This window comes from Canis lupus, chromosome 25, assembly GCF_011100685.1.
Source record: "Canis lupus familiaris isolate Mischka breed German Shepherd chromosome 25, alternate assembly UU_Cfam_GSD_1.0, whole genome shotgun sequence".
Lineage (NCBI taxonomy): Eukaryota > Metazoa > Chordata > Mammalia > Carnivora > Canidae > Canis > Canis lupus.
The window spans coordinates 32,341,326-32,359,431 of NC_049246.1; the positions used below are offsets into that span (position 1 = coordinate 32,341,326).

At 40.4% G+C, this 18,106-nt stretch overlaps 1 protein-coding gene and 1 long non-coding RNA gene across 7 annotated transcripts in view; one reads left to right on the forward strand and one right to left on the reverse strand.

The window, feature by feature from the left end:
• The window catches only part of DOCK5 (dedicator of cytokinesis 5), a 211,719-nt gene that overhangs the window by 124,890 nt on the left and 68,723 nt on the right, over window positions 1–18,106 (reverse strand). For all 4 annotated transcript variants that reach the window (XM_038573778.1, XM_038573777.1, XM_038573779.1 and 1 more), the window contains exons 3-4: window positions 6,625–6,665; window positions 1,605–1,660 (exon numbers count right to left, since the gene is read on the reverse strand). In XM_038573778.1, the coding sequence (XP_038429706.1) occupies window positions 1,605–1,660; window positions 6,625–6,665 (97 nt within the window). The remainder of the gene's footprint in view (window positions 1–1,604; window positions 1,661–6,624; window positions 6,666–18,106) is intronic.
• LOC111092454 overlaps window positions 10,208–18,106 on the forward strand; it is a 58,816-nt gene continuing 50,917 nt past the window's right edge. For all 3 annotated transcript variants that reach the window (XR_005378673.1, XR_005378672.1, XR_005378674.1), the window contains exons 1-3: window positions 10,208–10,258; window positions 11,319–11,593; window positions 16,368–16,530. This is a non-coding gene — a long non-coding RNA (uncharacterized LOC111092454). The remainder of the gene's footprint in view (window positions 10,259–11,318; window positions 11,594–16,367; window positions 16,531–18,106) is intronic.

An 18,106-nucleotide genomic window follows, 5' to 3' on the forward strand; every position in this document is an offset into this window, starting at 1 on the left:
GGTGGATCATCCCTGCTTTGCTTGACGGGGGTCATATTCTCTATGGCTCAAAGATAGGTGTCGGGCTGGTCTGGCTGGAAATAAAACGCACCCCTTGTGGGGAAATTTGTTGAGCAGACTCTACTATACCTAAGCACCTGAGAAAAGAAGGGACTTAGCAATACAGCTCTCAAAATGAATGGTTCCTGCAATGGAACAGGCCTTGGCCCAGCCTGGACCACACCACGTTGCGTCTCTACTGGAGCAACTACTGAGCTGGGGTGGCTTCAGTGACTCCTAGGGATGGAAGCCAAAATCCAGTATTTTAGCTGGTTCTGCCATTTCATTAGGGAGGGTGAGTGGAGAAGTGTGCATGGCACGAGGGTCATGGGGCTGGTGATCTCACAAGGACCTGTGAGAAGAAGAGTTAAGAGCAAGTAAACAAACAGGAAACAGAGGTAGGATTGCCAGACTTAACTAAGAGTACATGATGCCCAGTTAAGTTTGCATTTCAGATAGATTAAAATAATTTTTTAGTGTAAACATGATGCATTAAATACCTAGGACATATTTACTGTAAACAATTACTTGTTGTTATCTGAATTTCGAACTTAACTGGGCACCCTGCATTTTTATCTGGCAACCCTCGTTAGTGGGAATATGCCTTCCGCCAGCATGGCGGCAGCTCATGACAACAGAGGCTGCTCAGAAATGGCCCACTGGAAAGAAGATTCTCTAGGAGGCGGGGGACATCTGGTTATCTTGGTTCTGCTACTGAAGGGCTGTGTGAATTTGGGCCTGTCTCTATGTCTTGTCTATAAAGTGTGGGTGCAGAACTTAAAACTGAGAATGTTCTTTGCTGCTTTGAGTCTGCGTGACTCTGATCCTTCCACTCTTTATCAGCCCTGGGATTCCAGTCCTGCTCCAGGCTCTCCTTCCCTCCTTAATTCTCCTGCCTTTGGGCTCACCAACCCAGCAACTTCTTTCTCTCACCTCAGGCTGTGTCTTACTCCTCTCCTCAGCCACCACAGAGGCAGTACTTTCCAGGACAAATGGTAAGGTGGATGAGAAATTAGAATATCCAAAACTTAATGGATTTTATCTGCAGAGCATCTTCACACACAGTATTTCCCCTAATTTCACATGGAGCTCACAACTGATGCAGGGCTCGATTTACTTCCTCCAATTTGTATTGGCAAAGTCCAAGGTGCAGTAAGACTAACTGCCTGGTCTAAGCTCCAGAGCTGATCACTGCAAGATACAGCTTGCTTATCTCTACCCCAAGGTGGCCAAATTGGGGGTTCTCAGAGATCTTACAGCAAAAGAATGCCAGACATGCATGTGTGCACACATGAGCACGCATATACTCAGTGAGCAGATAGTGCAAAAGGAAGGCAAAGGCCCTCCATTCATTCATTGTCTGTCTATATTATTCTGGTGAAGGATGCCAGAGAGGAGCACTTATAAAAGAAGGAATCATATCAGGAAAAAGTTTTTATTCACTTCTCTCTCTTGTGAAAGGTGCAATTGACGGAGATAAGAGAAATAAAGCCCTTGAGAGACCCTTCAATGATCATCTGATGCGTTCACCAGTTTTTAGGAGTCTTCCTGGGACTGGAACTTACCCTCGGTCCTCCACGGTTGCCTCCTTCAAATGGATATACGTTTCAGGGAAAATACCCTACAAGAGAAGAACATTGGTTATACGGCCATACAAATCTCGGGGTAAAGAGCACAAATTGCATCAAGAATGAATGAAGAGGAGACAGGGTACCAGGATAGTTGCTAGACTGTGCAGTCAGGCTCGCAGGACCTATCACACTAACTGAGCCTAAATGAAAGCATGGCTGGAAAGACAGAAATTAAGATCGGGATTCCCAACGCATGGGAGAAACACTCCATAAGTGGGCAGGCAAACGTGTCCGCGTCAGCTCAGAGCTGCAGTAACGATAAGGAGTTCCACAGCGAGCTCCTAAAACCCTCCAGATCCTACATGCCATGAACTGTTGCCCTGAAAGGGTTTCACATAATTAGTGACATGAAGGGCTATGTACTTAGTGGCCCATAAAATTACAGTGATTTTCTGAAACAATCCCTTCTCAGCACTTTCACTTAAGCCAAATGCACCCCCAATCAATTAGTACTAGTTATCTGGTTATTTTTAGCATTTCCCAGTCTCAAATTGCTCTCCATTCTACAGTCTTAAGAGGTGAGTCTGTATCACTGGTGTGACACTGCCCATGGGAGAATAAACACCCAAGGAGGGCCTAAGAGAGGGACTGGAAACCAGTCAGTAGAAACTGAAGAAGTGAAGATCAGATGGAACCAACAGAAAGCAAGTCATGGATCTGAGTTTTCCTAAATGCCAATGGCTTCTGTTGTTCAACTGTGCAATACACTCATCAATAAATAGAGAAACTGCCATCTGGAAAAGGCATTGCTGTTTTTGGGAACTTAGCCTGCTAGGCCAGTAGAGGTAGAAGTGCCTCACCCTGTACCTGTGAAAGTTAGTGCGACCCTGTGGACACCCTGTGTTGGGGGGGGGGGGGGGACACAGACATGGGAGAAGAATATCTTCCTACCTGGGGGACTTGGTCAAAGATGGGTGGGTGTGTGTACCCAGTGATCCTTAATCCATTCAGAGGCAGAAAACTAGTTAATTTCTACTGGGGTCAGTCTTGTGTTTGGTTGTGTGTGCTATACTTATCTAATACTCTCCTTTCTCCATTTTAGCCCTTTGTCAATACAACAGGAAACTAAGAAAATCTGAGCTTGAGCTGCTCCCAGCATTGGTGATGACAGGGTAGATCCGGTCACTGCTTGAGTCAAAAGCAAAATGACCATCCTTTCCTGCCAGGCAGGAAGAACCAAAAAAAAAAAAAAAAAAAAGGTATATTACCTTCCCTTCCTCACTCTGAGACTCTGAGAAAGGGGTATGCATGGGGGTATATAAGAAAGTACTATGCTAATCTGTTATTGATAAGACCCACAACACACAAAGGTAAGCTGACACTGACTTCCTTCATTACAGGGGCAGGATTCAAAGTGATTTTGGAAAACTGATCAAACAGTTAAACAAAGATTCAATGTACATGGGATTCCTTTGGGACCTAATTTCTGATATTCTGAAGCTCCAGATCTGTCCTTAGGGTATCTAAGGAACTTTGGGTGAACTTTTTTTCTTCTGTCCTTTTTTTTTGCTGCTTTGAGTCTGTGAGTCTTTTTTTTTTAAGATTTTATTTATTTATTTATTTATTTATTTATTTATTTATTTATTTATTTATTTATGAGAGACACAGAGAGAGAGGGAGAGAGAAGAGAGAAGAGAGAGAGAAAGAGAGAGAGAGAGAGGCAGCGACACAGGCAGAGGGAGAAGCAGAGGGAGAAGCTGGCTCCATGCAGGGAGCCTGATGTGAGACTCGATCCCAGGGCCTCCAGGATCACGCCCTGGGCTGAAAGCAGGCGCTAAACCTCTGAGCCACCCAGGGATTCCCTCTTCCATCTTTTAAGCTGAGGTAAATGTCTTGTTGACTGCCATCCTGGTAGAGAACCAGATTCGATGATGAAATACTTAAAGCAGTAGTTATAAGGAACCACATTTGGAGGTTAAAATAAGGTAACACGGCTCATCCCAGGGAATATCCTTGAAGATTTTTCTCATCAAGAAGGTAAAGGGCCGATTAAAATTTTTGTGCATTCATAATCTGATGACTGGTCTTCTACTAATAATTGGGAGAAATCCAAGATAGAAGCATTTGAAATATGAACATCTTATGTTGTTACATCTAAGCAGATTACATTATATTGAACATACAGACATGATGACTTTCATTTTAAGAGAATATTTATTTCGTTGCATTACTGCTCTGTTATTTGTAGGCACCATTCTCCCATGACAGCACATGTCCACTTATATCCATTTAATTGCTCTGGTAAATCTGAGCCTTGTAGAATTTTTCCAATGCCTTTTGACACACAGAAAGGCAGGATAAACCTGGGTGATATATCACTAATTATAGCCTATCTCAATTTTGATTTTCCTTTCTCAATGCAATCTACTCACTTGAGAAAAAGAAATAAACCAATGATTTTCTAGATATTGCCCTTATCCACATTTTCACAATCCTGCCAGGATCAATAATCAGTTTCTGCAAAGCTCCTGGCATCTTCAATTCCTAAAACCACTAGCTCATTTTATCACCACTCTAAATGGCTTTGTCTGCTGATAAATGACACCAAAAATTTCCATTAAAAGAATAGGCCTTTCAAATAGCTCCTCCCCCAAAGACCAGCAGACACAAGAAAACAGCATTAAGAGAGCATTTCAAATAGGCTGGATCTCTTAATGAAAGGGTGTCAAAAGCTGAACATAATTCATGATGATTGAATTTGAATTCCCTTGATTTTTCTGGGAGCTCTTCACCAGGAAGATATTGCAACTTAAAAATCAACAAGTAAATGCACCGTCCTTGTTTGTACTATCATTTCATTGAATTACAAAGTCGAATTATCAAGAACTAAAAGAAGCTCCTCCTGAAACAATTCTTCTTAAGGGTGAGATTTAAAGTTTAAATAAGGGTTTTAAGAAGATGAAAACAAAAAAATTAAAAACATACCCAGAACATGTCATTTACACCCTAGCAGAGCACTCTATTTCCTTTTCAAAGTCAACAACAAGGGCACAAGGTGAATAGATATTGATCTGTTAGGGTATCACAGCACACCTTAGAAACTGAGGTATTCTATGTGCAAAAAGGATCCTTACATACTATAAGCTCTCTGAAAGGGAAAAGTGTGGTCTGGGACCTTGTTTCAACATGATTCACAATCATCAGTAAAAATCAAGAATTGTGTTTGTTCTTTTAGTTCATGTGATCTTATCTGAGAATGGGTTTTTGTTCATTTTGTTAAGGTCTTTTTTTTTTTTTTTTTTTTTGAAGATGGGGAAGTATTCTTGCTCTTTAATAAATCCAGAACTTCAAAATGGTTAACTCCAATCATGCTTTGAAATAACTATCATTCCTATAATTATCAGTCAAAGAAACACGGATTGGGCTAAATCCAAACCAAGAAGTAGGAGTATCTCTAAACTACAGACAAGGATCCTGAAAGAAAGAAAGGCTTTAGTCTTCTTTACACTCTCATTCATGACAGAATGTCCCCGTCCTGGGTCCCTATTTAAGGCCTGGAGAAATTAAAGTCAGCAAGAGATTAAATGAAAATAGTTAAGTTGAAAACGAAAAACATGTGGCCCAGGAATCTAACTGTGGGCAGAAAAATTCAGCATTAGAATTTGGGGAGGGATAAAAGGACAGATTGTGAGAGCTGACACATTATAAGCAAACACTCCTCTATTTTGGAAGATTATTAAATCGTCAACATTAACAAAATTGTGTGTGTGTATATATGTGTAAATGTAAAAACAGTGAGTGTGACATCAGAGCCAATATATGGAAAGCCTGATCCAAACAGTGCTGGTTCCTAATGACTACAATCTTGTAAAAAGGTGTTTCTCTAGGCCTTGAGCTCTTCTGAAGTTGTGTGCTCAGATTACTTATATCTCATTCCATGTGTGAAAAATAACAACTGTGGGTATTTTTTTTTCACATGCTTCCTGATAAATTCTAAAATGTTTCTTGGACCTCTCTCCTAATTAGCTTTTTTGCATGTGAACTAACTGTGAAATACTATGGTCCTATCAATGTTGCTCTTTCAAAACAAAGTGCTGACATGCATTGCTGCCCCAGAGTGCAGAGTCAAAGAAAAAGCACTGACCTGACCTAAAATTAACCAAGGGGGGTATTAACGTTACTAATAGATTTTCTTTAGCTTGATGATGAGTAGTTTTGGCACTGGGTATAGGAACCTGCTAGGGTCAGTATTTTTCAAAGTCTCTGACCATGATGAGATACATTTTCATGGCAACCAAATACTTAACTATACTTAAAATACAATTTAAAATACATTTAAAAAATATGTACCTCACACAAAAGTTTCATAAAAGAGTAGTTTTCATGGCATTCCATTTTCTTTTCTACTTTTCAGAGTTTTGGGTTTTGGACAATGTTGGTTAATAATACACTATGTTGATCTCATGATGTATTATTGGAGTCCTGAAGTTCACAGTTTCAAAACTACTACTCTGGCTTATCCATTTTTTAATAAAGGGTAGTAGAGTCAAGTACAAATGGGAGATGCTTTAGTTCTAGGTTATTAGCACCGTAGCTCATGGACAAAGAAGCAGCATGGGAACCCCCTGAAGGAGACAGCCAACCTAATAATGTCATTGTATCACCACCCTGCTTAGCTTGAGGGACAGAGCAAGAAGCCTACAAGAGCCCTAGCTAGTGTGTGAATTCACCTCTGGCCTTTATCCTTAAGTTGCCTGGTGGGAAATGCAATCAATGGGATTTGTTCTATTTTACTTAAACACTGAAGTCAGAGAATTTGTTTTCAGATCTAAACAATAAGCCATCACAGAAAACACAAACTAGAGCTAGAGGCAGTGATGAGCAGAAAATGGGATTAGGTAACATAATCCAAAAGTGGTAGACAGACCCAAATTTAAAAATTAAATGTAAAAAAAAAATAAAAAAGATAAAAAAAAAAATAAAAAAAAAATAAAAATTAAATGTTAAACCATACCTTTTTAGATTTGTTCTGGAGGGTATATCCTCTGTACCAACCTGTTGGGGAATAAGAAAACATAATCTTTTATGTTATCTGATATATTTATATTAATAAAAATATTAGCAATATACATCCTCAAATTCTATTGGAATACTGGGATGTAATCCAAGAGGCAACTACTTAGAATGTGTACATTTTGGTTTATTACATCAAAATCTAAATCTATTTTAGAGCTTTATTCTATTTACAGATAAAGGATTTAAAATTCACATAGAAACATGCCTCATCTCTGCTCCTTTGGAGAAAGGAAAAATAACAACAACAACAAAAACAAGACAGAAGACTGCTCAACTTCTTAATACCTAACACCTTACAGTCATTCAGTAAGCATTTTTGCATGAATGAAGGTCTTTCAACCATGTATATACACTCTACAAGTCACCCTATACTATTAAAATACTTTAAAATAATTTACGTAGTCTCTCTCTTATCTCAATTCTCAGGTGAAGAACCACTGTTCTGGAACAGTCTTAAACTGAAATGGCAAATCTTACATATATAAATATTTGCACCTAAAAAAGTTGAAACAAACAATAAAAGACCGTTTTAAACAATTCTTGGCAATGCTATTCATACCCCAATAATAATAAAAAAAATTGCTGGCCTGATGAGGCTTTAAATAAAGCCTTTAAATTCTTTATAAAAATTTCAATAAATACACATACTCCTATTGATGCTTTTCTACCCTCTATCTGGTAAAGAGAGTTTACAACTTATCCATAAACAGATAACTTATATTAAATATATACTGAATACCTACTAGAAGTAACTGACTACAATGATTTTCCTCATTCCCCATGTCCATCAGGCATTAAGTTGGTCATGTTGCTTAAACGAACCTGGTTGTGGGTGGTACATATGTTGTAAAGCAGCCACATACATAGAGTAAGTAGATGCAAACTGTTAATAAAACTTTAGGCATCTGCCAATAGGGTTCTTGAACCGTCTTGTAAGTTGTTCTACATGAAATCATCCAGAGAAAAAGACACACAATATATTCTGGATATATTATATATTACCCAAAAAAAGTTGAATTTACCTTAAGCATAAATTTAATAATATTTTATAAAGTTTTAAACTGTCAGTATTCAAAATTTAAAGAATTTTGCTATTTTTTTACAGGAAAGAATTAGGGTACTATTCTGTGAGATCATTATAGGTTTATATCAAAGCCCACGGTTGAGAAAAAGATACGTGAACAGGAAACACTGCTCCCAATTTTGGATGCCAAAGTGTACAAGAGAGCCAAGTATAAGAAGAAAACCAAGCTAAACATCTCTGGTAGGTTCTGCTGCCTCAGGAAAGTGCCTTTGCTTGAATGAATAGCTTTAGGCTCATCCTGGGGCGGGGGAAGGGCATGAAAACTGAGAAACAATGATCTCTTCCAAGCAGTTTTCATCTCCCTGTGTCCTACAAAACCAAGATGTAACAGTTTGGACTTTGCTCCACTGTCAGAGAGGAATTTCTCTGTACTTCTGTAAACAGTATTTTTGGGCAGCCATTCATCACAGAATTATGCTTCTGAAACCTGTCATTTTTGAGAACTTTTTTTTTCTTTTTTACCTCCTAAGTCTTCTCTAGGATTGTGGTTTGAGTATAACCCCTGTCTAAAGGCACAAAATTACCACACTGAATTTGTAGAATGTTCATTTTGCTTGGCATTAGGTAGTATCAGAACAGTGTCTATCTCTGGAGTTTTAATCATACACTGTCAGGAACCCGTAAATTCAATTGCTAATAACTGCAAGGGATACAAGCAAGAACGTGGTTTTCCAACTGATCTTCATATTTAAAACAGGATAATTATAGTTAAATATGTATGCTTCTAAGGCTTCCAAATGCATCAGGATGCAAAGAGATAGTGAAGGTTCTATCAAACAAGCATAATCAATAAGTAGTGTGAAGTGGTGGGAATCTTGGATGCTTTTGAAAATTAGTAGATTCTTAAAATGAAGAGAATGGTAGGGGATGGTGAACTCAGAGGGCCAGTCTTACCTAGATTTAGGTGAAATGTCAGTCTCAAAGAGTGAGTTTGCAAGCCAATAGATATCTAGAACAGATTGGTCGCCAGAGATAAGAGTGTGCAGATGAGGGTGACATGGGTGAAGGGAATCAAAAGGTACAAACTTCAAGTTATAAAATAATGAAGTCTCAGGGATGTAATCTACAGCATGGCAACCATAGTCAATAATTCTGTGTTGCATATTTAAAAGTTGCTAAGACAGTAGGTCTTATTATTACAATATAATATATAGATATAAATGTTATCAATATAAAATATTAATATATTACAAGGAAAAATAATTTTGTAACCATGCATGCTAATATATGTTAACTAGGCTTATTATGATGAACATTTTGCAATAAACATAAATATGGAATCACTGGGGCGTCTGGGTGGCTCAGTCAGTTAAGTGGCTACTTTCTGCTCAGGTCATGATCTCAGGGTACTGGGATCAAGTCCCCCATTGAGCTTCCTGCTCAGTGGGGAATCCGCTTCTCCCTCTCCCTCTGCTCCCCCTGCCCATGCACTCTTTCTCTTTCTCACTCCCAAAGAAATAAAATCTTTTTCTAAAACAAAAACAAAAACAAACAAAAAAAAGCAAATATTGAATTATTATGTTGTACACCTGAAACTAATAAAATGTTGTACTTCAATCATACCTAAAGAAAACAAAAGGGTAGAGGAGTGAAAAGAGTTTATAGCAACCATGGTGAACATCAAAAGTGATTCTAAGCTAAGGGTGGCTCTTCCATTTGGGAAACCAGCCGTTTCTGTTTCCTGGGACTGGACCAATTCAGAATAAAAATCTCTCCCGTCTGAAATGAAAATATCTGAGAGTTCCTAATTCCATTGCCACAGCTGCTTCCTTTATCTGGTTTCTTAGATCATCTCCATCAGTTAAGATTCTGGCATCTGCTCCATGTCATCTCACCTGCCAGATTATCTCTTGCTACTGCACCCTTTCTGGCTCCTATACAACAGGGCCCTTTACTTGGTTTTTCTCCCTGCTATTTATTCACTCAATAAATATTTATTAAACACTAGTCTGATCACCATGGTATAGGAGAGAGCAAAGGTTATCATGAAGACTACTCTCATACAAAAAATAAAAATACAGAAATAAGGTGATTTCAGATAATGGTAGTACTAAGTAAGAAGTGTTTGGCAGAAAATGACCAGTAACATGGGACATTATTTTAGATCAGGTAATCAAGGAAAGGCCACTCCTAGGATCTCAATGGAACCAGTCATAAAAGGAGAAAAGGCAATAAGATGGTTGTCTGAGGGAGGCATAATTCTCAACCCTGGCTGCCCATTAGATTTACCAGGGAACTTTTAAAAATACTGATGCCTGAGCCACATCTCAAATATTCCAATTTAATTGGACTCAGGTGGGACCCAAGCTTAGTGCTTCTGAAAAGATCCCGTGGTGATATTGATATGCAGCCAGGATTGATTACTGGAGATACTACTTGCCATGGAGGAACTTTGTTTGTATTCTAAGCACAATGGGAAGCCATTGGAATTCTGAATGACATCATGCCTCATGCTTTTAAAAGATCAGAAGATCAGGCTGGCTGCTAAGTAGGAATGGATTGGGGAGGGGAGGGGGGGCACCTGGGTGGCTCAGTGGTTTAGCATCTGCCTTAGGCTCAGGGCGTGATCCCAGGGTCCTGGGATTGATTCACACATCAGACTCCCCATGGGGAGCCTGCTTCCCCCTCTGCCTATATCTCTGTTCTCTCTGTGTTCCTCTCATGAATAAATAAATAAAATCTTTAGGAAAAAAAATAATGGATTGCAGGAGATGAGACTTAGCAGAAAGAGGAACAGTGAGAAGACGACTAGGAGGTAAAGCAAAAATGGGGAGAGATGAAAAGATGCTGGACACATTTTGCATCAATAAGAGTCGCTCATGAGTTAGCTGGGAATAGGCAAATATTCAAGGGCACTCAGATCTTGGGTTTAATTAAGCAAATGAGTGGCCAGAATTAATTCTTTGGGATAGAAAGACTGAACAAAGGAAAGCCCTGGGGCACAGGAGACAGAATCAAGAGGTATATCTTGGCCCTTCTGCTTCCCTTCTTGAACAACTGAGCCCTGAGGCATTAGGTGGGACTGGGCCATTTAGGCATTTGCAAGGAGAGGACATCCACACAGCAGGCCAGATTGGCATGACATGTCAGAGCCCAGGCAGAACATGTCAGAGCCCAGGCAGAACAAGGTGGGCATGCAGGGGTCTGCAGGAAGAGGGTGAAGAGAAGGGCATCCACACCCACAAATTGGGCGTGAGGAACGACAGACAGACATGAGCTATGAGAGAGAGAACTGACTGAGGAGGACGTCCATGTAGAAGGTGTGGTATGAAGGCAGAGATTGGTTGAGGAACTGATGAACTAAGGAAATGTATTAATGCTGGAAGCCATATTTCTGACTGTCACAAAAGGGAGTTACAAGAAAGGGAAAAAACTAGAATGAACTCTTATATGCTAGACTGGACTTCAAGGGACCCATGTGTACACATGACTCCTAAAATAGGCCAACAGGTCAAAATTAATGGATGTGTTCATCTGTATTTATACATGCATGCACATTATCCCTGGCTTTGCTGATGCCTACTGGTTCTTATTTTCTTGACCCTGAGAGAGATGATGGCGAACTCAGAAAAGCAGCTCTGTAACTGGCCTGGAGAGCAACCAGTCCAAGACAAAGCAGGAAGGCAGAGGACTCCATGAAGAACAAATCCAAGAAAATAACTGTAACTGTGAAATTATCTCATTTGTCTGAACATATGAGAAGGAGGTAAACACTTCTGTCAGAAAGTCTGGAAACGAAAAAGAAGTAGGTCCACAGAGAACCAAGAAAAGAAGAATTAACACCTCTAGAAAAACATTATTCAAGATAGGAAACAGAATTAAGGTACATTCCACAGCATCTCCTGCTTATACTACGTAGACTCAGTAATCTAAATAACTTTAAAAAATTATGATGTATCTCTACTGGGAGGTCTCTATTAGACACAGACAGGTATATGTGTGGGTGGTGGGAACTAAACAAGAGCTAAATCCTTTTCTTCCATAAATGAAAATGGAAATATCAAGTAATAGAAGCATGATTCTTTCAAATTGAAAAAGCATATAACAAAAAAAGGGCTGAAAGAGTTGAAAGTGGAATCAGAAACCCAAGAGAGGTGGGAAGAGACTGCTGTTTATCATGATAAACTTGATAGAAATGACTTGACCTTTAAAATGACATGCATCTATGACAATGATAAATTTGAAAACTATGAAAAAAATTACAGCTAATGAGTCCTGGTAAGCCAGGACTAGGAAAGGCAAAATTATACAGAAAGAAAACACATCAAGGCTCAGGGTGGCGTGAGGTTGATAGAGAACATGGGAGAATTTTCAGGGGGCTGATAGAATTTTTCCCTATCTTGAATTCTTCCCTAATAGAATTTCCCTATCTTGAATATTTCCCTAATAGAATTCTTCCCTATTTCATGATTCCATGCATTTGTCAAAACCTGTACGCTACCACATAGGGAGAATTCAACTCAATGTAAACGATATATATTTTTTTAAATGAGATACTACTCTACTCCCATTCAAATGGCTAAAGTTGGGGTGCCTGGGTGGCTCAGTGGTTGAGTGTTTACCTTAGGCTCAGGGCATGATCCCGGGGTCCTGGGATTGAGTCCCACATCGGGCTGCATGGAGCCTGCTTCTCCCTCTGCCTATGTCTCTGCCTCTCTCTCTCTCTGCATCTCTCATGAATGAATGAATGAATGAATAAATAATAAAAATCTTAACAAAAACAAAACAAATGGCTAAAGTTAAAAAGATGTACTCTACTGAGAGTTAGTACAGATATGGGCAATTAGAATTGTCTCACATTGTCTGTAGCTTCACATAAGATTAAACATACGTGCACTATATGTTAACTAACAAAATTTAAATTATAAACCAAACCAAAACAAAAACTACCAAAAAAAAAAAAAACCCCACATACACATGACCTATGAATTAGCAATATCTCCACTTCTAGGTATGCACCCAAGATCAGTAAAAACTTACATCCAGAAAACTGCTTTACAAGAATGTGTATTGAACCTTTATTATTAAGAGCCAAAAACTGGAACCCATCAAAATGTCCATCTGGGCAGCCTGGATGGCTCAGCGGTTTAGCGCCAACTTCAACCCAGGGCCTGATCCTGGAGACCTGGGATGGAGTCCCACGTTGAGCTCCCTGCATGGAGCCTGCTTCTCCCTCTGCCTGTGTCTCTGCCTCTCTGTCTCTCTCTGTGTCTCTCATGAATAAATAAAATCTTTTTAAAAAACTCAAAATGTCCATCAATAGGAGTATGGACAAACTGTGGTATATTCACATAATAGGGTATTACTCAGTGATGAAAAGGAAGGAACTACTGTCATAAGCAACATTATTGATGAACCTAAAAAACATTACATGGAATGAAAGAACCCAAACACAACAGACATGCATAATTCCATTTATATAAAGTTGAAGAGCAAGAAACCAAATGCATGGTGACCTCCCCTGGAGCAGTGGTTGCTTTTTGGGGTGGGAATCTGGGGTGTAGAATAATGCAATGGGGAGCTTTTTGGGGCAAGGGAAATGTTCTGTATCTTGACTGGATCTTGACTGGAGTATTAGGTACATGGGGTGTACTTATCTGTCAAAATTCATTGAACTAAACACTGAAGATGAGTGTATTTTACTGTATATAAATTTTACTGCAATTTTTAAAAGCCATACAAAACTCTACACTATCATTTTTTTAAAAAAGATTTTATTTATTTATTCATGAGAGACAGAGAGACACAGGCAAAGGGAGAAGCAGGCTCCATGCAGGGATCCTGACATGGGACTCAATCCTGGGTCTCCAGAATCAGGCCCTGGGCTGAAGGCAGCTCTAAACCACTGAGCCACCCGGACTGCCCAACTTTACACTATCAAGTGAGCATTACCAAGTAAGCACTTCAAGGTGATACAGAATTCCATGATAGTGACATTGCTCAAAAACTACTCAGTATTTCTGTCTGAGAGTGCCTCTGAAACTGGCGTGAGCCATGTGTGAAAAATTGCAGGACACTTATCCATCATTTTCACTTTTTATTGTGCCTCCTTAAGATATTATCCATCTTCACTCCTTACTTATGCTCCCAGGCTAATCTGAACAAATTTTCTTATTTTCAAAAGTTCAATCACAGAGAGATTTACTCATTCAACAGAGAGAAGCCAAGAGAGCAAGACACAGGATGTCTCCATCCTTCCAAGTCTTGCTTTATAATAGGGAAGAAAAAAACAGGTACATAAACACCTAGCAAATAAACAAAGTGGAGAGTAATGAGGGAGAGAGATGAGTGGGGGTGGGGAGACTTCAGAAAGTGTGGTTAGGCTCTTGAAGGAGCTACTGGAGCCAAGGACTTATATCACTAATGTGGTCATTCATTTATTATACATAAAAACACTCACTGAACAACAGCGGGCCAGACATCGCCTTCAATGAGGAAGGAAATAGATCCATAACAAATAATTGAATCCAAAGGACTTCTAATGGGAAGACTCAAAGACACTGGCACACAAAGGAAGAATTATGAATGTGCTAAAGACTCCAAAGGCAATTACTGAGGGGGACTCAAGACTGTCTGAACCATGATAGCATTGTTTAGATGTAGAACTCAAGGAGAGTTCTGTAAAATCTCTCATTTTGCAGTCCTACAATAAATTCAGCTCACCACCCAGAAAAATAAACAATTTTTGTGTTGTAAAATTTACAGAAAACTTACTACTTTAACCATTGTTACATGTTCATTTTGGTGGCATTAAATTCATTCACAGTATTGTGATACAGTTGACCTCCCAGGAATGAAAGGCAAGAAATAGATAGGGAACCACTGTTTACATACCTCCCAACATAGGGGAAGGGAAGGGATGGAGAGGATCTACAGAGGAAGAGCAGGTGCCAGATCCTGTTGTTTTTCCTTTCAGTGTAACTGGTCTGGTAGTTAATTAGGCCAAGGTCAGAGGTCCAATCCCCCTGTGGGCCAGAGAAACCTGTTTGGTTTCTCTGGCTGGTTTCTGTGGCCAAAGCCTGCCCTCCCATCCCCAAGCGAATGTCCCCCAAAGAGATGGCTGATGTCCCTCCAGGAAAGCTGCTGAGCAGGATCAGCTGGGTGCACACTCCTCAGAGGACAGACAGAAACAGCTCAGCTGTTGGATCCTTGTTTTCCAACTGTGGGATGTTTACTTACCAAATGCACTGGGCAGCTCACTGGTGTTTTGCTCTGTTTAGTTTAATTTAAATTCAATTAATTAACATAAAGTGCATTATTGGTTTCAGAGGTAGAGTTCAGTGATTCATCACTCTTTTTTTTTTTTTTTGATTCATCAGTCTTATATAACAACCAGTGCTCATTACATCACATGCCCTCAATGCTCATCACCCAGTTACCCCATCCCCTCACTCCCTCCCCTCCCCAGCAACCTTGCTTATTTCCTAGAATTTTTTTTTAAGATTTTCTCTATTCATAAGAGACACAGAGAGAGGCAGAGACATAGGCAGAGGGAGAAGCAGGCTCCCTATAGGGTGTCTGATGCGGGACTCGATCCCAGAACCCCGGATCATGACCTGAGCTGAAGGCAGATGTTCAACCACTGAGCCACCCAGGTACCCTGAGTTAAGAGTCTCTTATGGTTTGTCTCCCTCTCTGATTTCATCTTGTTTTATTTCTCCCTCCCTTCCCTTATGCACCTCTATTTTGTTTCTTAAGTTACACATATAAGTAAAATCATGTAATTGTCTTTCTCTGATTTATTTAGCTTAGCATTATACCCTCTAGTTCCAACCATGTCATTTCAAATGGCAAGATTTTATTTTTCTGATGGCTGAGTAATATTCCATTGTGTATATATACCACATCTTCTTTATCCATTCACCTGTCAGTAGATAGGGAAGCTCTTTCCATAGTTTGACTACCATAGACATTGCTGCTATAAACATTGGGGTATAGGTGTCCCTTTAGATCACTACATTTGTATCCTGGGGGTAAATACCCAGTAGTGCAATTGTTGGGTCATAAGGTAGCTTTATTTTTAACTTTTTGAGGAACCTCCCTACTTTTTTCCAGAGTGGCTGCACCAGCTTACATTCCTACCAGCTTCACTGGTGCTTTTGAAAATAAGAGGAAGAAAGGATAAGGATGCAAAGATAGTAAAAGATGATTCTATTATTTTCTACCTTTTTGGGAAACAAATCCATCTTCCCAGTTAAACATTTTAGCTCAGTTTTCTGCCGTTACGGCACATAGATAGATGTTGCAGGTGTGAGCTCCAAAGGAACTCAGATTTCCCTGAAATCTAACACCCTTACTTAAAAAAAGAGGAAACACAGGCAAGGAATTTGAAAGGTGGTGCCAAGTCCCCAAGTGGCTTACTATCTAAGCTGGGAACGCAAACACAGGGCTCCACTGCCTGGCTCATCACTATTTGCCTTCCACCACCTGCCTCCATGGCCATGCAGTGAATGGGATACTTGCTCAAGGCTATTGCCTCTCATGGGAAGGAAGTTTGCCCATAGAATCCAACCAATATAAAATACCATGCATGCAAGCATGCCAAGTAAGTGAAAAAGAAAAAGATGCTGTTTCCATCTTTTATTTTATTTCTTCAGTGAACAGGAAAGAGGCCTGTTTTTGCGGTGCCTGGAATATAGCAGACAAGCCACAAACTTTAAATAACTTCAACAATGAGAAAGAGGAGGAGGTCCTGTGAGCTGGTGGTAATGGACAGAACAGATCATGCAAGGACTGTACAATAAAATCTGCACCTCCAAGGTACGATCTGACAGCAAGGTCCCAGAGACCCTTCTTTCCCCCTGGGGTCCCACACCCAGTGGGCAAAAGCTGGGAGGGGCCCAAGCACTGGCCTGGAGGCCGGAATGTCCAAAGAGGAGGCACTGCTCCTTATGAAGAGGGTTCCTCTGAAATGAACAGGATGGTTCTTTGCTCACCCGCTCTGTGGGACTCCATTTCTCCAACTGCTCAAGTAATTAAGGCTTTCGTGTCTTCAATTTCCTTCCACAAAAACATTCTACATTTTTCCCCATCTTGTTAACCACCTAACTCCATAGCTAAAAGTGCTAAAGTTTCTCCTGGTTGCCTACAAGAGATGGTAATGTCAGAGACTTCTCCTTTCCACCAGCAAACACCTCCTGAGACAGGCAGCAGGACCGGGTCCAGGGTGGGGGTGGGGGCAGTGCAGTCACAGTTGGCAGAATGGAGAGATGACATATCCAAATGTCCACTGCGAAAGGAGGAAATGTCTCTTGGCTTCAGACACCCGGAAGCTCAGTGACAAGGGAGAAATAAAATTTCCTCTAGTCTAATCAACATCATCCCTCTGATTTGCCAAGTGCTGTTCTATTTGCTGGCTGCAGCTTTTTCCTTCTGCTTCTTCTTCTTCTTCTTCTTTTTTTTTTTTTAAAAAAAAAAAAAGTAATCCTGCCAGCAGTTAGTCCTCTTGCTCATGGCTCTAATTGCCCTCCTCTGGGATGCATTTCTCTGGCTTATTCAACTAGCTCAAGAAAGCTGAAATGACAGGATGCAATATATAGTTTCACTGCAGTGCACCATTAGACTGGTTTTAACATCAACACCAATTTGCAAGATGGACAAGAGAGGGATGCAGGTTTGCAAGTTGAGGAATCAATCAAGCAAGATATACTTAAAGGGGTCCATTTTTATAAAGACCTATGGTAGGCTCTGTGGAGCCTCCAGAAGTTTGAGAGTATAAACCCAACCCCTGATCTCAAACAATTTCTAGTCTAATGGTTGAATGGAACAGAGATGCAGGTGAGAGAAGACAACTTGCACAGCTAGTTAGCTGGGGATTTCTGGAAGTGCAGGCTGCTGTTTTCAGGTGACCATCTAAGCCTCCTGAGGAGGACATCACAGTAAAAGGCACATGTACAGGTGGTCTTACTTTCTGAAGGGAAACTGGAGGCCCCAGTAAGACAGGAAACATCCTGGGCCATGGCGCTGGAAACATGTGTGCCCTAGTTTAGAGCATGAGCTGGGTGAAATGAGCAGTGCACTGCATGTGACACTGTGCCATCCCGAGGCTCCTTTAGTCTGGGTCACTGAGGAACCTGCTTCAAGTTCCTCAGTGGAACGCATCCCCAAAATGAAAGAGCAAAGCTCTTTACCGACTTTAAAAGTGAACTATTGGGCTCCACTCTGAGAACCGAGACAGAGGCAAGGAGATGTGGTCAGGGCTGTGACAACATCACCGTGGCAGAAACGGAGGTGGAGCCCCGTAGTGGTGACGGCAGTAAGAGTCCAGGTATCAAAAGATGAGCAGTAAGGGCACAAATGTGAACCGAATGGGACCTTTGGGGACTATGAGAGCCAA